Source organism: Mirounga angustirostris, unplaced genomic scaffold (genome assembly GCF_029215605.1).
Source record: "Mirounga angustirostris isolate CCGP_5_RB_7025 unplaced genomic scaffold, mMirAng1.0.hap1 SCAF_6, whole genome shotgun sequence".
Classification (NCBI taxonomy): Eukaryota; Metazoa; Chordata; class Mammalia; order Carnivora; family Phocidae; genus Mirounga; species Mirounga angustirostris.
Genome location: NW_026991714.1, coordinates 76,721,543 through 76,746,473, shown reverse-complemented (window position 1 = coordinate 76,746,473; position 24,931 = coordinate 76,721,543). Strand labels below are relative to the sequence as shown.

Sequence of the window (24,931 nt, the reverse complement as noted above, 5' to 3'; positions counted from 1 at the left end):
TCATAGCTCACATTGATGCAGCCCCTGCTCGATGCCAGAAATTGTGCCAAGCTCTTCACGGGCGTTAGTTTCTATAATCCCCACCGCAGACCTGTGGGATAGGTACTAAGATTCTGATGTTACAGAAAACGAAACAAAACAAAAACCCCAAAATGGAAAGAGGGCAGGTGGGCATATAGCAAGTAAATGGCTTAGCGTTGTGCCATGGGGTTTTTTTAGTGTGTAAAACTGTTCAAACAAACCTGCCCCAAATAGATCATTGTCTTACCCTTGACAGTGCGAAATTAGAATTTCCAGAATCAGGTTTGCCAATCCCTGTCAAGACTTTGTATACTTCAATATTCTCTTCTTTCAATAAGGTGGGGGAAAGCACCAACTGTCTTATTATGTCATGCATTTTATTTTTTTTTAAGATTTTATTTATTTATTTATTAGAGAGATCATGAGCAGGGGGGAGGGGTAGAGGGAGAAGCCGACTCCCCGCTGAGCAGGGAGCCCGATGAGGGGCTCGATCTCAGGACCCTGGGATCATGACCTGAGCCGAAGGCAGACACTTAACCGACTGAGTCACCCAGGTGCCCCTATTTCATGCGTTTTAGATCTACGATTGTTTCCCCTCAACTTTCCCTTCTACATGATTTGAAATTGTAATAACAGGCAAACTCTTAACATTCCTGCCAACACTGTGTTTTGTAATGCCTCGGTCACTTTGCTTTCAACTTAAAACATCATCTGATTTTCCGTATTCCACGAAAGAGTGAAAGGTACAAAGCCGATGTGCATTATTTGAAATTGTGAAAATATAGCAAAAAAAACAAAAACAAAAAACCTCAATGGCAAACAAAAATGGAAAGTAGTTCCATGTGATGAATGAAGGAGGTTTTACTCTTAATGTTGCTTCAAAGATAAAGAATATGAAGTCAAACCCATTTTTAGAGAGAAGCTTGATTTTTTTTTAACATGGTAAAGATATTTTATTCTGGCATTAATATAATTTCAACAAAATATTTTGCAATTTGTTTAACAGAAAATGAGTAAGTGTTTACTGAACATCTACTTTGTTCTCAGAATTTAAGGAGAGTATAAGCTATATATAAGGAACAGCTCCTGCCCTGGAGAACTTATAATTTAGTGGATGGGAGAAGATGAACACACCAATCAATTGGATTTTACCCAAGGCAGAAATTACTGGATGTTCTTCTTCTCCTTCTTTCTGGTTCTTCAGCAAGATCTAAAGATTTGTTCTCTAAAATACATCGTGACTCTGTCCTCCTCTCCAGAGAAGCTTGATTTTGAATTTCAGAGTTAGCCTAATTTGATGGTCCAAGATTAGAGTCCGTTTTCCCTCTATTTATTGTCTGGTTGTTGTGATTCATTCTTTTTTTTTTTTTTTTAAAGATCTTATTTACTTTTTTGACAGAGAGAGACACAGCAAGAGAGGGAACACAAGCAGGGGGAGTGGGAGAGGGAGAAGCAGGCTCCCCGCTGAGCAGGGAGCCCGATGTGGGGCTCGATCCCAGGACCCTGGGATCATGACCTGAGCTGAAGGCAGACGCTTAACGACTGAGCCACCCGGGCACCCCTGGGATAATTTTATTATTTTTATTTATTTATTTATTTATTTTTAAAGATTTTATTTATTTATTTGACAGAGAGATAGAGAGACAGCACAAGTAGGCAGAGTGGCAGGCAGAGGGAGAGGGAGAAGCAGGCTTCCCGCGGAGCAGGGAGCCCGATGTGGGGCTCGATCCCAGGACCCCGGGATCATGACCTGAGCCGAAGGCAGACGCTTAACGACTGAGCCACCCGGGCGCCCCGATTGTGATTCATTCTTAAACCTGGCTTGAAATGTTGACAGATACTTCACTCTAGCCTGCTTCACGATGTGTCCTTGTGTTCCTCTTAACACTAGAGTCATCCGAAATCGGGCCTTCCCTTGTGGTTCACACCACTGTCCCGTTTGGAGTCACCCACTTGGAGTACAGCACCGAGGATGTGCAGGAGCTAATCTTCCAGAATCTGGAAGGCATCTTGCCAGGCCTGCCTCGACCAGTTGCGACCAAATGCCGGAAATGGAGACATTCTCAGGTAAGCAGAGAATCCGCGGGTGAGGACCTAATTTTCTTCATCAGAATTGACTGAGTCAGCAGAACAGACTCCTTTTTCTCATCTCTTCCACTCTGTAGTTCAAGAAACGAACGATGTGAGCTCTGGAGCAAATATTTGTTTGCCTCATGTGTAACCGTAAACTTCGACAGGTCTTACTAGCCCGTTATTTCTCGATGAGAGCTGCGTACAATTTTCCCCCAAATCTAGCATCTCGAGACTTACACACCCAAAAGCTGGGGTTTCCTATGCAGGCAAGGCCGGTTATATATCATAATACAGCTGTTTCTCTGGGGTTTTTCTAAATCAGGACTGTGGTTATATAGAAACCACTTTAACCTCCCCAATTTTTTGCAATATGTCAAATTAACCTTGTAAGTGTATTTTGCTACCACAATTTTCATTTTTATTAAGTTCCCACTTTGGTTTTGACTGCCGCCAGCAAAGCTCCTTGGGGGACAAAGGTGAATACCTGTATAATTCAGCTACTTGAGTTGTTTTTCTGGGTTAGATAAACCTGCTGATCGCTCGGCTAGCTCAGACTTCAGGCTCCTTGCACTAAGTAAATGTTGACTTTTCCGAAAATCTCTGCATATTCCAACAGAAGTTTGCGAGTATTTGTAGAAGAAGTCTTTTGATCTGTAAACTCAGTTGTAAAGCCGTTTGGGGACAGTTGCAGCAAAGGGCAGAAGACAAAAGCAGCAGTGACTATTTTCCCCCAAGATCTCCGAGCCTGTGGACTAACCGATTTATTAGCGCTGCTGGTTACCCAACTTGGGAAACCTTTGGGAAAAAATGGTATTGTGAGAAATTGCAGCAGATTTTGTATATTTTACATGCAGGGCTTTCCAAAAATCAGAGGAAATGGTAAATTACTTTCTAAAATACTGCAGCATGTCTGTGTGTTTACCCGTGTCTTCTCAAGTTCAATTATACAGGGAACTTTGGGGAAAATATTTACTTAAACGTATCATGGTCACTTTAGAAGACTTTACTTTTTCCTTTTAAAAGCATTGAAAAAAATCTCAATAGCTAATGTCTTTATGTGCTACTAACTCAATTTTAGGTTGGTTTGAAAAAGAAGACAGGGAAATCATCTTGTTACTGTAATTTGAAGCTAGATGTATTACACGGCAAGTCCTTTTGCAATTTATAAATATTCCTTTAAAAGGAACAATAGTTTGTGAGTTTCTTCTTGTGACTTCCGCAAAAAAATTTAATAAGCTGGAAAGATGGGTTAAAATCAACTTATTTCTTCAAACTTAAAATGTGTTAATAGAAATAGATTTGCCCCAACCACAAAATGACCTATTCAAAGTTTGTGCAATATCACAAAATTTAATAAAAAATATTTGAATACAAAGTACATCCAAACCCTAGCCATGATTTTTATTACAATTTGGATGTTCTCTTTTGAAATTAACCCAGTGCATTTACAGCTCTGTTGTCACAAAATCTACATTGGCTGCAAAGCCTAAAAGGGAGTAAGTTGTTTCATTAAAACTTAGAAGTTTGCATTTTCCAGCATCCATAACCTTCTCACAGTACCTTGAGCATCACCCTACAGAACATAACATCATCATTTATGGCAGAGATCTTGCCTACATCGTGAGATAGATGACGGTGATGATACATAGATGATAGGTAGATAGATAGATGATAGATGGATAGATGGATGGATAGATAGATATATAGATAGATAATCTCCCATATCACCTCAGAAAAAGGAATAAGAAATGACAGATCCAGAGACATAATAGGATTTAACTAGTTTTTGGTTATTATTCCCAAGAGAACATTTTGCCAGTGCTTTTCAAAGGTCCATTGTAACCTTTGAAATTTGACATAAATAAATGTGTGCACCCCTCTTCCCTTGTCATCCCGGAACACATGCTCTACCTTCAATAAGCTCACTGATGCACGTGTATGAATATGGTCTACTATGTGCATAGACTGAAGGGAAGGATTGTGTAGGAACAGGAACAGAAAAGAAAGAGGAACAGAAAAGAAAGAGGAACCACCCATTGGTTTTGAACTTCCATTCATTTCTGAGCAGAGGTGCAGTCCCCATGCTGGGGAAATCCTACCCATGTCTTCTAGTCTAGGTCCCACCCTATGTTCCTTTTCTTTTCCTCCTCCCCCTCTCCTGTTCCACCCCAAATGTCTCCTATTCTTCACACTCCCCCCTCTTTCTGACAAATGGTAGAGCCCTTCAAACCCTCATTTCATGAAATCCTCGGGAGACCACAGAACTGGCGTCCCGCACCCCAGGCAGTAATGGGTGGTGTGGATTCCCCATCCTAGACCCCTTTGTCTCCATTCATTTGATTTTTTTCCCTTTTTTCTCTTCTTTTGCGATCCCTGCCCTGTCAAGGGTAGAGGAGAAGGGGGTGGGGATCAGGAATCATGAGCACCCATAGTGTGCAAGCCAGGAGCTGGGCCATTCAAATATGTGATCTCATTTAACATTGAAAGTAGTCTGATGAGGTTGCTAGTTTTAACCCCCTCTAGCGATGAGAGAACCAAAGCCTCAAAGCCATGAAAGAAATTCCCGAAGATCCCTTGGCTCATAAGGACAAAACCGGTCTTCCCACTTGCCTGTCCTTCCCTGCCTGTCACTGACCCGCTGTGTCATGAGACTGCTACAACAAGCCACCACCGGCTTAGGAGCGTAAAACAACATAAATTTACTATCTTACAGCTCTGGAGATCAGCAGTCCAGGACGGGTTTCATGGACTAACATCGAAGTGTGGGCAGGCTGTATTTCTTTCTGTAGTCTCTAGGAGAGGAACCATTTTCTTGCCTTTTACAATTGTTAGAAGTTGCCCACATTCCTTGGCTCTGGGCCCTTCCTCCACCTTCAGAGTCAGCAACAGTTAGTCACATCCTCATTGTGCGTCCCTCTGGTTGTTGTGTCTGCCCCTACTCTTCCTTTGAGGACCTTGTGATTACTTTGGGCCTGCCTGGATGTTCCAGGAAAATCTCCCCATCTTGGGCTCAAGTGATCAGCGACGTTTATTCCAGCTGCAACCTTCATTCTCCCTCGGCATGCGACATCACATTCGCAGGTGCTGGGGATTGGGATGTGGGCATCTTTGGACAGGGTTGGGGGGAGTGCGATTTCTGCCTACCACACCCTTTTCCCTCCAGACTTCCTTGGTAGATGCCTTTATGAGGCAGTACCTCCTGCTGTCCTCATCAAAGCTCCAGGGAGAGCAACCCCCTTCCAGGCTCCAGCCCCTCTAAGGAAGTGGCTGCTATGGGAAAGGGGTAAGGGCATATTGGGGGGGGCATTCTAGTTTCCCCACTACTACTCTCCCACGTCCTGGGCTGCCTCTAAAGTTACAGACCCACAGTGACAGGAAAGGGTGCACCATATCTGTTCATTACTCATTTAGCTACTCATTGACTCAATAAGCATTTAACAAATGCCTGCGGCATGCCTGGGACCCAGGTCCCCGAACCCCAGGGACTAAGATTTGCTGACGGCCTTCTTCAAAGACACTGGGCTGAATTTTTGGTCTTGAGTAAGATCACGGTGCATTCTTGTGGGCGCTGCTCTGCTGGGAAGAAAGAAGCGGACAAAGGAGGAAGGCGTGTGTCAAAGACTTGGGAGCTGCTCTGTGCCTCCCATTCGGGTTTGCATAAAGCACCTGAGGAGGTGGTTTGAACAAACTTAGCAAAGCAATGGCAGGTTTTCAGGGTTCTCAGTCCTCCCTTTGGCACTCTTTGCCCTCCAGAATTTAAATGTTTATCCAGCTCATAGAACTGGATGTCTAAGCTGTGATGCGTTGCATGAAGGCTTCTGAGACCAGCATGATGCATTAATGCCTTCAGTAGGAGAGTAATTGCTGCAAATGCCTTCCTGTGTACCTCGACGGGACAGGTGAGCAGTCCAATGACCCTAATACTCTCACTGCTGTGTACTGTGCTTTTTTCCCTTGTTTCAGGGCTTCTTGCAATGCCTTGCTCCAACTATCGTAAATGTCTGTGATTTGCTTGTGAGTTGAACTCTGATTTTCCCCCACCTTTCTTGAGTCCCCGAAAATGCCAGTCGTTCTTTCCCCTGATTTATTTAGCACACTCATGGAGTACTGTCTTTAAAACAAAAACAAACCAACAAAGAAAAAAACCACTGAATGTATTTTCAAATACCAAGGAAATCAGGAGAGGAATTTAAGGGGAGGGAAGGAAGATGTTGGTATCTCTGGCAAAATAAATGGATCCAGACTAACCTCTTAAGCTTTTGCAGTACAATTAGAAATCAGGTATCTTCTGTAGTTACATTTTTTTTTTAACTTGGTCTTTTGCCCTGAGAGAATGCCTCCTCTCTCCCCAGTGGCAGTCTGTTCATATTTTTAAGACGAATCATGAACTCTTTAAGAATCTAAATAAAAGCAGGGGTGCCTGGGTGGTGCAGATAGTTAAGCATTGGACTCTTGATTTCTGCTCAGGTCATGATCTCAGGGTCGTGAGATGGAGCCCCAAGTTGGGCTCCACACTCAGCCAGGAGTCTGCTTGAGATTCTCTCTGCCCCTCCCCCCCCCCGATCTCACACACTCTCTCTCAAATAAATAAATCTTTAAAAAAAAAGAATCTGATAAAGACTATGAGCATGAAGGTTCTCATCATTTCAAAATATATATGTACACATGGCCACAAAAATTGCATACAATTATGAGGATTTAGTCCTCCCATGAGTCCCATGTTAAGAGTACCTGCTATAAAGTTTATTCTACTATATCCTGCATAAATCAAGAGCTCTTCTCGGCCCAGTCTTGTGTTGCAGTCAAAGAAACACAATTCCACAACCAAAAGAAATTTAAAATACAGGCATACCTTATTTTATTGCACTTGGCTTTATTGCATGTCATAGATACTGTGTTTTTTTAACAAATTTAGGATTTCTGGCAACCCTGGGTTGAGCAGATCTATGGGCGCCATTTTTTTTCCAACAGAATGAGCTCACTTCATGTCTCTGTGTCACATTCTGATAATTCTCACAATATTTCAAACTTTTTCCTTATTATTGTATTTATGATGGTGATCTATGCTCAGTGATTATGACTCTCTGAAAGCTCAGATGATGGTGAGCATTTTGTAGCAATAAAATACTTATAAATTAAGGTATGTATGTTTTTGAATACATAATGCTATTGCACACTTAAATGACTCCAGTACAGTGTAAATGTAAATTTTACATGCATGGGAAACCAAAAGAATTCATTTGACTTGCTTTATTGCAATACTTGCTTTACTGTGGTGGTCTGGAACCAAGCTCGTGATACCTCCAAGGTGGGCCTGTAACTCCAATCTTTACAAATACCTTTTATGAAACTTTAAAGAATATCCAACATTTGTCATCCTTGCCAGCACTTTTGGAAGTCTCTCTTCTCATTCTCTGTATCTCCCGCTTCTGGAAGCTCCCCCACACCTTCCCTGTGCACCTTTACCTCTTAATTCCCCACTGAAGTTTCCCTGACCAGCAGCCCTGTGGGCTCATCTCTTCCTGTTTGTCCTCCCTTCAACCTCCCGTTCACATTCTTCACTTTAACTCTAACCTTTTTTTTTTTCCTTAAACAAGTAACTCTTCACCCTTTTTAGTGCAAATTTCCCATTTTGGCTTCCTCATTACCTCAGTTGGCATAGTCCTTGCCAGGAGTAGAAAGAATAAAAGAGAAAAGAAGGAATGTACAACAACTTATGGCCAGAATTTTCCTTAGTTGTTTGTGCTTGGTGGGGGGAGAAGGTGCACACACCAAAGAGCCTGAGGCCACCTAGTACTTACATTCTTGCCCTCTGAGATTAATTTTGGATGTGTGATGGTGTCTAGGTCATCCCTGGAAGGTCAAGTAGCAATTCATATTCTCATTTTTTTCTTTTTCTTTCTTACCCATTTCCTGGTGTATCGCCCTCGTTATCTTGTTTTGCTTGGGTTGGAACTAGAAGGCAGTGACTGCTTGCACGAAAATACCAAAATTATAAACCCCAAGGATTGTCCTCTTCAAAATAGTCACCTTGATAAGCTACACCCTTATTTCCACAAGATGGGGCACGTCTTTCAGAGCCTGGCATGTATTCTTTGGCCTATCATTGGTTGGATCAGGTCTTTAGAATTTGAGCTTGATTTCAATGTTTTAGGAACAAAGCCATTTGGACTTAAATCTTTTTAATAAAATGGATGGTCAATTTTGACACTTTTCTTAAACGTTACAGATTCAAACATACAGCCTCCCAGGATAAGTACTCTGAAAAAAAAAATAACCATTGTGTTTATCAGTTCAAGTACGTTCCGTGTGTTGCTTGGTAGTTTACGTGCACAGTAAAATCATACTCTATTGGTCCTTCTGATTTTTCTCCCATATTTGTGCTTTATAATTTCTAGATTTTTAATGATGTGATTATGATCTTGGACTCTGGCATCAAACAGATTTAGGTTGAAAGCCTGGCTTTTGGTGGGCCTCTGAGCGGGCTAGACTGGCATGCCAAGCCTCAGGGCCCATCTGTGACCAGTAACAACTGAACCTGGCTCATAGGGTTGTGGTTGGAATGAAATGGGGCAACACGGTGGAAAACATTCACCACAGACGCTAGTACGAAGCAAGTTCTCGGGAGATATTACTAAACGCATAGCAAGAGGAGGAAGAGAGGACATGGGGTCATTTCCTAGGAGCCGAGCTCATGCGTCCCTTTCACTTGCTTTCTTTTCTTGACTACCTCTCTCTCTTTTTTAAAGATTTTATTTACTTATTTGACAAACAGAGACACAGCAAGAGAGGGAACACAAGCAGGGGGAGTGGGAGAGGGAGAAGCAGACTCCCCACTGAGCAGGGAGCCCGACATGGGGCTCGATCCCAGGACTCTGACATGACCTGAGCCGAAGGCAGATGCTTCACCAACTGAGCCACCCAGGCACCCCGACTACCTCTCTTCACAGCCACTTGCTGTCCTACTTTTTCATTTTTCGCACTCTCTTTTCAGAGTTTCTCTCTTCTCTGTGTTCTCTGCTTCACTTCTGCAAATAGCCCTGGACAAGGCATGTTTCTGAAGGACTGATTCAGTGCCAGGCGCTATGACACTTAGTCGTGCCATAGGGACCATTGAATAACATCAGAGCAAGGTGAGACCAAAGAGGTGGACTTCGTGGATGCAAGGAACTCTTGTCAGTTGTTGTTGTTTTTAAAGCTTATACATTTTTCAGGTTCTGGCTATTTATTCCCAGACTGACTTGCACATTCTTTAGTGTTTGGTAGTTAAACATATTTATGCCATTTACGCCATGAGTCAACATTTCCTGGCATGACATTTTGGCCACAAGAGTGCTCTTGCCTATGTGCCATGAGTTTCTGGTAATGTACGGAGAGCCAAAACAGGCCCTTTGGGATCAGTGGACTCTGGCATGATCCAGTCCATCAACAGCAAGACACATTACAGGTGTCAGCACTAAGCTGACCATTCCATTGCGTAATCTCCCACCTCTTTGTCACTGGCTCATTACTGACAAGTTGCTTCGGTTTATTATGAGGTAGCTGCATGTATGTGAGATCATTGGCTGAGAAGTTCTGATCATGGAATTAGGGATGTACAGTCACAGTTTAATTGAAGTTTCTATGAGCAGATATTTCCCCTTTTCACAAAATTCCATATTATGCAAACTATTAAATGTTTTAACACATAGGAATTTAATTAAATCATTTTTTCTTAAGTACTCATGAGACTGACCCTGCCATGTATTCAGAATCACACTTTTTCAGAAGAACTAATTATTTTGGGCAGCGTTACTTTATAGAAAACTTTTTAAAGCAGTCTGTCATTTCTCCTGGGCAAATGCTATATATATTCATCTGTAGTCAGTATTACTACTTAAAGCTTGATGATGGAGGTTATTGTATGGGTGTGAACACCCCAAGAGAAGTAGGCCTGATTCCAGCACTATCCCATAAAGGGTAAGTCTACTTGATCTATTAAGGATAGACATCAGCATTATGCTATAAAACTAACAAATAAAAAAGTTCAGTTGCCCAAAGCTATTTATATCCACATTAGAAATTAATAATGTATGTCCATGTTTCCATTTCACACACCTATACTGAGCTCTTACTCTATGCAAGACATTATGCAGGATTCTAAAGACTCAAAGACAGCTCCCCTCCTTCAAGGAGCTTGCTATATAATTAGCAAAGCTGACCAAAAAGCAGATAATCATGAGATAATGTGGTTTGCTATAGGAAAGGTATGTATAATATACTCTGTGAACAAAGGGAGGTTTTTTTTAAGATTTTATTTATTTATTTGATATAGAGTGGGGGGGGATAACGAGCACGGGGGAAGGGTAGAGGGAGAAGCAGACTCCCCAGTGAGCAGGGAGCCCAACATGGGACTCGATCCCAGAACCCTGGGATCATGACCTGAGCTGAAGGCAGATGCTTAACCAACTGAGCCACCCAGGTGCCCGAATACAGAAAGTTTGAGGAGAGTGGCAACACACAGCTTCCTAAGAGAAGACATCACTTGAGCTACAAAATGAAGTCAGACTGGCAGAGGGAATGATGTTCCAACAACAGATGCACTTTCCCAGAGGTGGGAGAGCACAAGGTGCATTCTTTCTTTTCACCTTGGTCTTTGCACCTTGGTCTAAAGTACCTCTTTAAACATGACAGGCCACATCATCATTTTATTACACTGAGTGTGTGAGTGTGTGTGTGAGTGTGTGAGTGTGTGTGTGTATGTGTGTATTCATTATAAATTCTTTCTATATATTCATTCTCTCTCTGTCTCTCAAAAATGCCATTTATTTTTTATTTATTTTTTAAAAATATTTATATACTTATTTTAGAGAGAAAGCACGCATGTGCCAGTTCGGGGAGGGGTAGAGGGAGAGGAAGAGAATCTCAAGCAGACTCCTGGCTCAGTGTGGGAGCCTGACACAGGGCTCAACCTCATGACCCTGAGATCATGACCTGAGCCAAAATCAAGAGTCGGACCCTCAAAGGACTGAGCCACCCAGGCACCCCACAAAAAATGGCATTTATTAATCCCCTAGTCTGTGTAGCTCACTGGGCTTTGTACTTAACTCACTTCACCCTCCAAGCACCCTGTGGAGTGTCTGCTTCTTCCCCGTTGCACAGATGAGGAAGTTGGGAAATAGAGGCTCAGTACCTTAAAAGCCAGGGCTTTCAAACACCTCACTCTACTGCCAGTAATTGTTTGAGTTCTGGCTTTCCCCCAATTATGACACATTCTCCCATCATCATTCTTCTGCTGCTGTTAGCTAGAAATAATAGTTAACATCTATGCTCTGATTTTAGAAAGCAATTTTCTACTTCTTTCCATTTGATCCTCACAATTCCGACAGATCAGGAAGTAAATATCACTATCTTTGCTTCAAATGAAGAAACTGGGGTTCACGTTGCATGGTTTTCCCTAAATGTGACGCAGCTAGTAAGTAGCAAAATAGAAATTGGAATGTTTCATTTTAGATACAAAGTCCACATTTCACACTGTATGCAAAAATTAACTAAACGTGGATCATAGACCATAAAACCTTAAAGTATAAAACTTCTGGATAAAAACAGGCGAAAATCTTTATAATCTTGAGTTTGGCAAACATTTCTTAGATAAGATACAAAAAGCACAAGCCATAAGAAAATAAATTGATAAATCGGGCTTGATCAAAATTAAAAACAATGTCTCTGAAAGACACTGTTAAGAAAATGAAAGGACAAGACAGAGACTTGGAGAAAACATTTGTAAAAACATGTATCTGATAAGAGACTAGTATCCAGATGATATAAAGACCTGTCACAAATCAGTAATAAGAAAACAAATGGCCCAACTATTTAAAAATGGACAAAAGATTTGGAAGAGCACTTTACTAAAGAAGAGGTTATGAATTTAACCATGGAGATGTAAGCTTTCTACAATGAAAACTGGAAAACATTGCTGAAAGAAATTAAAGGAGACTTAAATACAGGAAAATATACTGTATGTTCATAGATTGGGAGACTTAATTATTGTTTTTGAAGTAAATTCTGTGCCCAATGTGGGGCTTGAACTCACGACCCTGAGATCAAGAGGCACATGCTCTACCAACTGAGCCAGCCAGCTCCCCTGGGAGACTTAAATAATTTTAAAATGGCAATATTACCCACAGTGATCCATAGATCACTTACTGTAATTGCTGTTAAATTCCCAATGGCCTTTGCAGAAATGCTGACCCAAAAATTTATATGGAGTTGCAAGGGACCCCAAATAGCTAAAACAATCTTGAAAAAAGAACAAAGCTAGAGGACTCACACTTTCTGATTTTCAAACTTACTACAAATCTACCCTAATCCAAATAATGTGGTAATGGCATAAGAATAGACATATAGATTAATGGAATAGAACCATGAGTCTGGAAATGAACCCACACTTATGGTTAATTGATTTCTGTTAGGTTTCCCAAAAACATTCAATGGGAAACAATAGTCTCTTCAACACATAGTGCTGGGACAACCAGATATCCACATACAAAAGAATGAGTCAGACCCTTAACTCACACCCCATCCAAAAACTTACCCAAAATGGATTAAAAACCCAACTATGCAAGCTAAAATCATAAAATCTTAGAAGAAAACATAAGGCTGAATCTTCACAACCTTGTATTTGGCAATGGTTTCTTAAATATAACACCAAAAGCATAGGCAACAAGAGAAAAAATAATTTGGACTTCATCAAAATTAATAACTTGTGTGCATCAAAGGATTAAGAAAGTAAAAAGACAGCCCACAGGATGGGAAAAAATATTTGTGAATCACTTATCTGATAAGGGTCTACAATCCAGAATATATAAAGAACTCTTACAACTCAATGGCAAAAAATCAGACAACCCAATTTTAAAATGGGTCAAGGACTTGAATAGACATTTCTTCAAAGAAGAGATACAAATGGTCAACAAGCACATGAAAAGATGCCCAGTGTCCTTAGTTATTAGGGAAATGCAAATTAAAACCACAATAACATACCATCTCATACCCACTAAGATGAATATAATTTGAAAAAAAAAGAAAGAAAGAAAAAGGAAAAACAAATCCTGGTAAGGATGTGGAGAAATTAGAATGCTCCTACCTTGCTGGTGGGAATATAAAATGGTTTGGATGTTGTGGAAAACGGTTTGGCAGTTCCTCAGTAAGTTATACATAGAATTGCAGGATGACCAAAGTATCCCCGTCCTATATACCCAAAAGAATGGAAAACATGTGTTCAAACAAAACCGTGTCCACAAATGTTCATAGGAGCACTATTCACAGTAACTAAAGGTGGAGATAGGCCAAATGTCCATCATGGACACAAATGGATAAACAAAATATGGTATATCCATAAGATGGATTATCATTCAAGCATAAAAAGCAATGAATTTTACCTCAATTAAAAAATCAATCATTAAGGGGGTACCTGGGTAGTCGGTTAAGCATTTGACTCTTTATTTCAGCTCAGGTCATGATCTCAGGGTCCTGGGGTTGAGCTCCACATTGGGCTCCGCCTCACCTTCTGCCCCACCCCCTGCTCTCTCTCTGTAAAATAAATCAACTGTTAGGTGGGAAATCTGTCTTTAACATAGTTCTAATAGAGGACCCATGGGAAATTATATAGAATACACATATTAAATATTTGAAGGACAAAAAAAAAAGCAATGAGGTATTGATAAATGCTACAATGTGGATAAACCTTGAAAACATTGTGCTAAGTGAAAGAAACCAGACACAAAGACTACATCTTGAATGGTTCCACTTATATAAAGTATCTCGAATAGGCAAATCCGTAGCGACAGAAAGCAGATAAGTGTTTGCCAGTGGCTACTACTAATGTCATATGTATTTTAGCACACACAAAAAAGAAGAGATTGGATGGCAATCCACACAAAAAAATGCTGAACATCACTGGTCGTTAGGGAAATGTAAATTAAAACTAAAATGAGATGCCATAACACACCTACTAGAGTGGCTCAAATCAAAAACTCTGAAGGTACCAAGTGCTGGTGAGGATATAAATGGAATCCTCACCTAGCACTGCGGGAATGCAAAATGGCACCAGCCCCTTTGGAAAACACTTTCATAGTTTCTTACGAAGTTAAATACACACTTACCATCTGACCCAAGGGCCCTACTCTTAGGGATTTACCCAAGAGAAATGAAGACATACATCCATATAAAAACTTATTTGCAAATGTTCATAGCAGCTTTATCAATAATTGCCCCAAACCTGGAAATAACCCAAATATTGATCACCTGGTACATGGGCAAAACGTTATACCTCCATACATGAAAAACTACTCAGTAATAAAATGAAACAGGCTGCTACTATCTGCAGTACATGAGTGAATCTCAGAAGCATTATCTAAGTGAAAGAAGCCATACTCAAAGGCTATCTATCATATCATTCTACCTGAATGGCTTTCTGGAATAGGTAAAACTGTAGGGACAGAAAATTGATCAGTGGTTGGCAAGGGCTATGACTAGGAGAAGGAGATGAACTACAAAGAGGCTCAAGGGAAATTTTGGGGCGTGACAGAAATGTTCTCTGTATTATTGTTGTGGTAGTTAACACGACTGTGTACATTGTTAAAATTTATAAAACGGTACACATAAACAAGGTTGAATTTCACCATATATAATTTATACCTCATTTAAGCCGACTTTTCAAACCACTTGTTTTTTTATCCTCCATTATTGTCTCTCTGAAGAGCACAAGCGTTGATTCTTTTAATTTCACAGTATTGGAAGTAGAAAGGAGGGGGTTGTTTCTGGATCTGAAGATCAAAATGGTGGCAATCTTTCGGCCAAAATCTCACAGCGCAAACAAAAAGCCATTGGGTTCATTCAGCACGATTGAGGACCAGAAGAAGATAATAGCTGTGCTTCTGGGTCATCAAGAAAAAGAAGGGGAAAAAAAAAAAAAGAAAAAGAAGGGAAATGGAGTGAGAGAAAGGATGCAGAAGGATTGAATTGGCGGGGAACCGAGCTGCTGTTAAATGGGGGAGAAGTCATGATTAGGCCCACGTGAGTAGGAAAGATGATTTTAGCTTCATGTCTAGACTCACAGATCCAAAGCGTTTTTGGCCTTCTGCATCCTAGGATCCCAAGCAATTGGATCCTTGGAGAGACTGTGGCACAACGTTTATATTTAGATGAAAACAAGAGGATCCCAGTCTGTTAGATCACCTTCTGGCCTGTCCCCCCAGCACCCTACGCAGGCTCGCCAACTACACATATTTGTAGAGTTTATGCATGAATATACTAAACCTTGCTGAAGGGCAGGAGAATTTCCTATTAAATTAAAAACTCTAAAGGGGACTATAACACGACCATTGTTTTGTCTGTTATCACTGCAAGAGTACTAGGGAAAACAGTATCTCATTCTTGATTGTGTGCTTATGAACAACTCCTCGTTGAAATAGACTGCTCCAGTGTTTTCAGGACTCTGAAAGATAGAATAGATCTCTAAATAGGTTGAATATAGACCTCAGGAACTGAATATACAGTTTCAGCAAAATATGTCCTTCACCGTTCAAGCCCCACTAAAGCTGCTACATGGATCATATAATTGATTTGTGGCGCTTCCTGCTCACATCTACCCCATGGTTTATTAAAATAGAATAGACAAATACCAATAACGCGAAAAGCTCCACTGAGAATTGACCAAACCACATCACTTTCTTCACACCTAGGGTATTCCAACCAATAGTAATTTTACAGCGACTGTCCGTAGTCCCAGACACAGAGTTCTGCAGCCGGGAGCCCACAGCACAAGCAAACCTTCTCCCTAAAGCACAACAAAGAAACGGGTTTATGAAATCACCATTAAATATAATAGAACACCGGAAAGACGTGTTGAACAGAAGCAAGAGGATGTGATGAACATAATGCATAAGAACCAATTAACAATGTTGATAAAGCTCTTTGTGAATACAGAGGACTGTAACATAGGAAACTCTCAAACACCAGTGGCCACAAGAAGTGCAATTTTTTTTTTTAAGGAAATATGCCTAAAAATAGACTAAGTGGAATAATCAGCCCTCCCATTTATCATTATTATCCCAGTTCTCAGTATCACTTATCTTCAATAATATGCAGCGTATGGTTAAGAAATAACCCGTATCATCACTTGTCTTAATCATACGGCAAATATATTCCATATGTGTAGGACCTCGGGCTGTACCACAAACCTCTGAGCACAGAGAGTTGACTGTTCTAAGAGAGAACTTTTAAAAGATAAAGACATAAGTTGGCTAGGTCACCCAGAAGAATTGGTTTCTTTCCTCCCTGACACCTAGAGCTTTCTAGAATGCATTCCCCTCGTCCCAGGAAAGAAAGTTATTTAAAGGAATATTTAGACTTCATGTCTGTGCAGGCTCACTGCCGCTTTGACGTGAACTAGAAACATCGCGGACTGGGTCACTCGGGTCTCCAGTTTTAAAAATAAAGACAAACATCTGTATGTCCTATCACGCCCCCGCACACACACTCATGTTCACACATACACACTCGTCTAGTTCGATCTTACACACTTTCCAGGGTGTTCTTCACGGTACCATTTTATGAGGTGAGGTGGAATTGTCTGGGTAGGAAACTGTCTTCACTTGCTGTTTTGAAATTCAGGTTGAGTCAGATACCCCCGGTGCCTTTGCCTGGGATCTACAAAAGGTGAGCCTGAGGCCGCGAATCCTGCTTTCTGGGGGTCAGAGAAAGGAGCATAGGTACCCGAAGAAGAGTGGTCTCCTGGACGGTGCAAGTGAGGAAGAGCTGAGTTAGAATGGGCAGGTGTCGAGGGCGATGACACAGAAGGAAGGAAGTAACACGGTAATTCCGAAGGTAAAGGAAATTTCAGAGACTGAAACAACAATAAAGAAAATTATTATCATAGAGAGAAGAAAAAGTTCCTCCACGTTTAAAGACCATTCGAATACAGAGAATTTAAAACTTTCAAAAGTTTGAATTAGTTTTTGGTGGGCCCATGTGCACACATCCTTTGAGCAAACATTTATTCAACACCAGCCACATACAATGGAGGAGGAGATGCAGGGAATACGAAAATGAAAAAAAAAATAACCGTCAACAAAACAAAACAACCCCTGTAGCTCCCTGTTTCTGAGGACTTGCAAAGCTTTTAAATAACAAATATTTCTTACCAGATTGCAATTTGGTGAGTTAAGTGTAGCGGAATCAGCAACCTTTTACGGCATTTTCATTAGTCCCCAAAGGGATTCTTTTTTTTTTAAATAAAAGAAAGGGATAGAAACACTACATTTTTAATTTAGCCAATAGCACACATTTTTTTTTTCCTGAAGAAAAAAATGCTGAGGGGTTAATATTATTTTTCACTGACCCATCAATGAAGTCTCATCCTTTCAGACCGCCTGGGCTGGATCCCCATCTATAAAGATGTAAACAGACATTTCCACTAACATGAGCACAAGCCCTGGTCTCTCGTCCTTTTGTTTACATTTCTCCCTGTTTTTGTAAACAGGAATATGATAGATGCCTCAAACCAGTGCCTTGGGAACGTGGTAGGAATGGGGAAATGTATACATAGAATCAACACAGACCACATTTTCTCCCTAGCCTCATGCAGTTTGAAGGTAGGCATTCATTCTGCATTTGATGAAGCCTTTTCCCCTAACCCCGATTTTTCTCTACAGCCTTAAGTTTACTACCTGAGTATTTAGCTGCAGGTGAACAGATGAAGGATGTGTTACCCCAGATTCTAGTTCTAGCTAGATGAATATTTGGATAGAAGAGAGATTGCACAAGTTTCTGGGAAATGAGTCGTACACAAGATTTTATTCCATTTTTAAAAATTACTTACCTACTCACCAAGTCCAAACGAAGGTTATGCAGTGTTACCTGAGATTACTGGTGGTTTCTGCAAGCTGACCTCTGCTTCCCAGCACCCCCACCCCCTTTATGGAAAACATTCCTCAGGCTGAACATCTCTGTGCTCTGAGCCACATCAAGCACCTCACTGCGTAGTAATGGTTCCAAGCATTTTTATTTCATGGACCAGTAAAATCCCTCTAAATGTTTTGGGAACCAGTATAATATTGCTATCTTTGCATTCTGCAATTAAGAATTTAAAAAGTAAAAACACGGCCACAAGAATTTAATGGAAGGAATAACCAAAAAAAAAAAAATAGCAAAGATAGAACCTCATAACCAATTTATAAATAGAATACATTTCGCTCTGTGAAAAAGCTCATAATTCTCCTTATTTTTTCTCTTCTTGCAATAGATTGACTTTTGGGAACCACTATCTTTGAGCTTTGCATTGAGGTCATAAAAGAATAAGTTAACCAAGTATTCAATTTCTGCTGTTTATGTACCGTGGCATGGATTCAGGTTTTTACTGTCTGCAGAGTAGAGGGTTCAGGTTTTTACTGTCTGCAGAGTAGAGGAAGTGAAGAAATGTAGGAATCAGCCCCATATCATCTCAGCCCTTCTAGCTATTCATATTGCCGGTGTGGCCCATAGCTCAGAAGGGGACTGTCACTCAGAGCTTGCCCCCGTCAAGGTAGTGTGCAACTAGGAGACAGTAAGCTTTCCCCGGATGCCGGGAACAGTCGGAGGTAAGAGCCACCCTCCGACACGGGAATTGTTAGAAATCAATTTTAAAAATTCAGTGTGATTATCAAAAGCACAAGGGAAGCCTCAGACATCTCCGTTTGTCCAAGACGCAGGCATACGCAAGTCCGATTGACGTGACCCTCAGGAACATAAGGCAACGTAAGAAAGCCATAAAAGTACTCAGTCGTTTATAGCACCTGGGTTGGTTGGTTTGTAATGTGAATTATTTCAAATGCAATTGCAAACTAGAAAATCAGTGTCATGGGGAATAGTATCGGTCTCGGACATGTTTATGTTTTCAAGCGCTCTGGGTAAATTTCCTCACAAGCAAAGAGGAAGCCTTAGCAAATAGGGAGGTCTGAAGAAAAAACCTGAAAACCTCCAGAGGTGCCTTTCTTTAGGACAAACCGTGGTTGTCATGGTGGCCTTAACAACCGTTGGGTTTTCCGCCTTGGTAAGCTCTTCAGCAAACCTGTCGGTGCTGATGACGAAATCACAAAGACATTTCCCCCTCAGTGAAATATGAATTGATGAAGAAGGCTACATCCTGGATATTTTAAATTTAAATCAAAATGGTGTCTTTTAGGGATGCCTGGGTGGCTCAGTCGGTTGGGTGGCTGCCTTCAGCTCAGGTCATGATCCCAGAGTCCCAGGATCGAGCCCCACATCGGGCTCCCTGCTCAGCGGGGAGTCTGCTTCTCCCTCTCCCTCTGCTGCTCCCCCTGCTTGTGCTCTCTCTCTCACTGTCTCTCTCAAATAAATAAATAAAATCTTTTAAAAAATGGTCTTTTAGGAGCAACTGCCCCCCAGGGCCTATATCTTGAAGGAGGAAGCCTAAGCCACAGAGATGTCACTAGATGCAGAGGCTGGGAGAACGTCCATCATGCTGGTCACTCTACTATGATGCGTATTGTTTGTGTTAGTGCTCGGGTCAGAGTTCTATAGGTTTCGAATTATCTGCTCCAACCCTACTTTTCCCATGAACCCTGATAGTTTTGTAGTATTGTGGCCAGAGCCAAAGTACCTGTCTTATTTTCACACGGCTGTCAAAGCCCCACTGTGACCCATGGAGGGACAAAGGCATGGAGGGACGTTAGGAATTAAGGGCTGGGGGTGGTTATTAGAAGAAATGAGAAGTGGGTGTCTGGCATCATCTAGAGGAAATCACTCCTGATGTGCTCCTAATTCTTGGCTCTGAAACATGTCTGGTTTGGACAAAAGCAATGCATCATACTCTCCTGGCTTCATGAGAAAAGAAGAAAAAAAAAAAACAGTGAAAAATATTTAATTCGTTTATTTGTAATTACGTGGTTGCTCTTCAGGCTTCGAACCCAGGATGGTTTTATAGGATTCCTCTCAAGTGCCAAGTCCAGTTGATCTGCCTGAAGCCATCAGGTGGGGAGGATGCTTCGGCCACATCTGGGCTCCGTGGGAAAGAATGCCACAATCAATTAGTGGCATCTGTCCGGAGATGCGGCACAGGGGTCACCCCAGTCGCAGGGGTGAGGAGATGAATGGGCTGGGAAGACAACCACACGTGGTCCTGGAATCCGTACGTTTACCTTTGGAAAGGAACAGATTGATTCTCTGTCGGTTTCACCTGAGGCTGTTCCTTTGGATGAACTGAGAACGTGGAGGGTTTAAACTGGCAATGCTGAAGACAGTCGCATAGGGACCCAGAGATGCTGTGACCAGAAAAAGCCCTGCTTCAAGGATCCTGCTGCTCATTATCTTTGGACTTGCTATGCATTTACTCATATTAAGTACCCACCATACTTCTCTCCTTCAGGGGTAGAATTTAGTGATTCATCAGTTGCATACAATACCCAGTGCTCATTCTGTCAAGTGCCCTCCTTAATGCCCATCACCCCATCCCCTTACCCCATTTTATATTTGCCATATTTCATTGCTTGTGAGACACCACGGAGTCGGGATACACCAGGACTCAGTCAGGAGGTTGTTTTCACACACGTGAACACGGCTATTTGGGGTGGATTAACAGTGGGACCGCCACTGTAACCCCTTGATATTTTAATTAACAAATTATGTGAGGACCATCTGAGAAAAGAGTATGAGTCCTGGTCGCTGTCTGGAAACCTTTCTTCCCTGCCACAGAGAAAGTGCATGACCAGAACTTGCAAGACGGGTATCAGTGGCTCCGAGAAAATGCCAGAAAGTACAATCCAGTGGAGCACTCATGTAAGAAATGCTCTAGGAGGCACAGAGGACAGACTGTGATGTGGGGAGGAGCACGGATGTGGACAACTCTGAGTTAGAGTGGGGAAGTCACGCTCTATATGCGAAGACATTTTTGGAACGGCTTAACCAGTATTCCTCTTTTATGTCCTTTCTAGTTTTGCAAAAGAACTACTTGTAGATAAGTACAAGAGAACTATTCTAGTAAATATAAAGCTATGTGTCACGTTGCCACCATTTTTCTTCCTCATTGGCGCATAAAATACTGGTGCTTCTTCCGGTTGACCGTGCCTTAGAGTCAGTGAAGTACAGTATAATTTACATCTGTGACAAGTGAGGAAATGCAGGAGCAAGAAGCTAATTGTTGAAATGTTGTCACATTTTCTTATCAGGTTGGTTGAGCATCTAGGATTAGAACCGGTGAGACCTCATCTTGCTGTGCCCACATGGATGTCCCTTAGTGCCACATTTCGGAAAGGTTGGTTTTAAGGAACCAAATCATGGGCTGGACAGCTAACTAGAATGGATCAACCTAAAATATGGCCGTGCTTGAGGCCACACAGCAAGATTGTTGTGTTTGGGTAGATGCCTGAGCTTCCGCCGTCAGCTGAGGTGCGGAAGGAAGAATGCATGTCACCAAGTGTATCGCTGGATTATTTTTTGCTAATTAGCACCTTCATGTTGTTGACAATCCCCATTTTGAAGTCGCTGTTAGCCTTCTGGTCTGCTCCTCTCTCTTGTCATCTTCAATTTCATTCACACCAGAGGGACTCCTTGTGTGTATGTTTACAGCTAATAATCACGACACAAAGAACCCATTAGGTTAAGCCATGTGAAGATGGACAATATTTCACATCTGTGGCCTGCAGAGTCAGCAGCTTTGTGTGGTTCTGCTTCATATATGACACATGAGATGTTCACATGAAACAGTTCACATGACGAGAGGACAGCCCTGAATTTGTCACTATTGAGAGCGTCCTAAATACAGTATCTCTTCCATTTGAGCTTCTGCCAGCTCAGTGGGTGCCTCTGAATAACACTTTTTGTGTAGATGGTTCCCTTTGAAGACCTTCATTTGATCAATTGCGTGTACAATATTGTCTTTTTTTTTTTTTTTAACTCAATAAACGTTCATTGCACACGTAATAGAGGCTAGGCACCATCCCCAGCCTTGGATACAAGGACTGGTGCGGCCCAGCACCTGCTCTTCGAGGCATGCAGTCTAGGAAGGGAGACAAATCTGGACGTAATTACAGTGCAAAACAGCAAGTAACATCACAGATAAAATGACTCGCTGTAAAGGCTCTTGCCCTGCCCGGCAGAGCACGAAGACCTCAGTGCAGGTGACGTTTGTGCTGCTTCTAGAAGGGCAGCGAAGAGGGGGGAATGGTACACCATCACCCCGCAGGACGGCTGGTTCAAAGTCACAGAAACACGACAAAGAAGAGCGTGTTTGAAGCACGCTTCAAGGTGAGTCACCTAAACGCCGTGAGATTGATTTCCTCCCCAAACTGCAGACTTGGCCAATCAGCAGCCCAGTCTTCCAGCCACGTGACCTCGCATCTGGCCCGTACCAGTCATCAAACGGAATGACACGGCACCGACAAACTGCCAGCTCACCCTGGGCAGAACGTTCTCCCACCAGCTCCCTCCTGCTTAATACCTGTTAATGTGCAGTAGTGATGCTTTATCTGTACCGGGATGTCAGCTGAAATGTGTCAGAACTTTACCGCACATGGAGATTGGTGTGTGCAGGTGTGTAAATTATATATAGACGTACACGTATGTATATATGAGTACATATGAATGAGCTATCCCATTTATGTGATTTTCTAGATGCGTTAAGCTAAGAGACCATCAAAGTTTTTGTTTTGTTTTAAAAATAATACATATATATGGACATGCATTATTTTGTATTATACATATGTGCATTCGTATATATGTATATGAATGAGTTACTCTGTTTATATGAATTTTCAGATGCATAAAACTACCAGTGACCATCAAACATTTTTGTTTGTTTTGTTTAAATTAAGTCTTCAGGGGTGCCTGGGTGGCTCAGTCGTTAAGCATCTGCCTTCGGTTCAGGTCGTGATCTCAGGTCCTGGGATCGAGCCCCACATCGGACTCCCTGCTCAACGGGAAGCCTGCTGCTCCCTCTCCTGCTCCCCCTGCTTGTGTTCCCTCTCTTGCTGTGTCTCTCTCTGTCAAATAAATGGATGAAATCTTAAATAAATAAATAAATAAATAAATAAATAAATAAATAAATAAATAAATAAATAAATAAAGTCTTCATGGAAATATTTCTGAAAGTGTCAGAAGGGTGAGTTCTGGAGTCCGCGTGCTCTGTTCGGATCTCTGTTTCTTCACCTCCTAGCTCTCTGTCCTTGGGCAGGTGACAATCTTTCTGAGTCTCAGTGTTCTCCTCTATAAAATGAGAATAGCAGTAATCGCCTCACAGGGTGGCTGTGTTCATTAAATGGGTGCACATGTTAAAGCATGTGTATGCAGCAAACATTCAAGAAATGCTAACAAGTAATACTTTATGCATATTAGAACTGGTTCTTGAATATTGGGGCCATTATTAGGAGCATTGATGACTGTGGGAAAACATAGCTGGCACCCTCATGGCCTATTAAAAGTCAGAAAATGATTTGCCCCTCTACTCAATGGTTCCAGACTGCCAAGCTTCTGCCCAGTCTTGTCTGGTTTTTAAATGTTTATATAACATCCCTTGTTTTCAGACTACCAGCTATCACACTCTGAAATCATTAATATGTATGAGAACCTAACAGTTTTCCCTTAGTGTTTCACTGGCAAATCAAATAATCCAACCTGTTTAAATTCTATCTGAAGTAGGAATTTAGGGGCGCCTGGGTGGCTCAGTTGTTTAAGCGTCCAACTCTTGATTTCAGTTCAGGTAATGATCTCAGGGTTATGAGATCGAGCCCTGCATTGGGCTCCACACTGAGTGTGGAGCCTGCTTGTCCTTCTCCCTACCCCTCTGTTCCTCCCCTTGCTTGCACAAGCACTCTCTCAAATAAATAAATAAGTAAAATCTTTAAAAAATTAAAATAAAATAAAGTAGGAATTTAAAGGCTCTGACTGAACACCCAAGTCTGTGCTTCAGTGTCCACACTCTGTGTTGTCTGTTATACCCACTCAAAGATCTTGTGAGCCGATTTCAAGATTATTAGCTATGGAAAGACAAATGCTGCATGAGCTCACTTCTATGCAGAATCTAAACTAGTCAGACTCATAGAAGCAGAGAGTAGAATGGTGAAGACTTGGAGCTGGTGGGAGGGGGGAATGAGATGTTGGTCCAAGGTACGAAGTTTCAGTGACACAGGGTAAGTCTGTTCCGGGGATCTAATGTGCAGCAACATGACTTAGTTACCAGTACTGTACTGTGGACTTGAAATCTCCTAAGACGATAGATCATAAAGTGATTCACCAGAAAGAAAGGAGGGAGGGAGGAAAGGAAGGGAAAGAGAAAGGGAAAGGGAGAGGAGAAGAGAGGAGAGTAGAGGAAAGGAAGGAAAAATGATAACTGAGCTGATGATATATTAGTTAGCTTGATTATGATGATGATTTTACAATGTATACATATGTGTATCAAAACATCAAGTTGTACTCCTTAAATATATACAATTTTTGTCAATTATACTCCAATAAAGCTGGGAAAAATCAAATTGCAATTGAACATAATAAAACTATGGTATAATTTTTAAGTAGGCTCCACGCTGGGTGAGGAGCCTCATGAGGGGCTTGAACTCAAGACCCAGGGATCAAGACCTGAGCTGAGGTCAAGAGTTGGACACTTCACCGACTGAGCCACCCAGACACCCCCTGTGGCATAACTTTTAAAGAAGATTATCTGCAGTGTGTATGAAAGATGCTGCTCCTATCAAGTGACCTCCAGGAAAATGAGAGGATGCTCTTAAAATTTTACATTCGTATCTGAGCAACACAGGACTTTAAACGTCCCTATCTTTAGTGATTCAACAAAGAAATAATTGTAACTAAC

At 41.6% G+C, this 24,931-nt stretch overlaps 1 protein-coding gene across 9 annotated transcripts in view; it reads left to right on the top strand.

The window, feature by feature from the left end:
- The window catches only part of RNLS (renalase, FAD dependent amine oxidase), a 278,787-nt gene that overhangs the window by 230,704 nt on the left and 23,152 nt on the right, over positions 1-24,931 (top strand). For 4 of the 9 annotated variants that reach the window (XM_064594573.1, XM_064594571.1, XM_064594570.1 and 1 more), the window contains exon 6: positions 1,913-2,088. In XM_064594573.1, the coding sequence (XP_064450643.1) occupies positions 1,913-2,088 (176 nt within the window). Of the gene's footprint in view, positions 1-1,912; positions 2,089-20,030; positions 21,276-21,296; positions 22,660-22,940; positions 23,210-24,931 lie in introns of those variants that run through there. The other 5 variants (XM_064594572.1, XM_064594575.1, XR_010412412.1 and 2 more) reach the window with 4 other exon arrangements.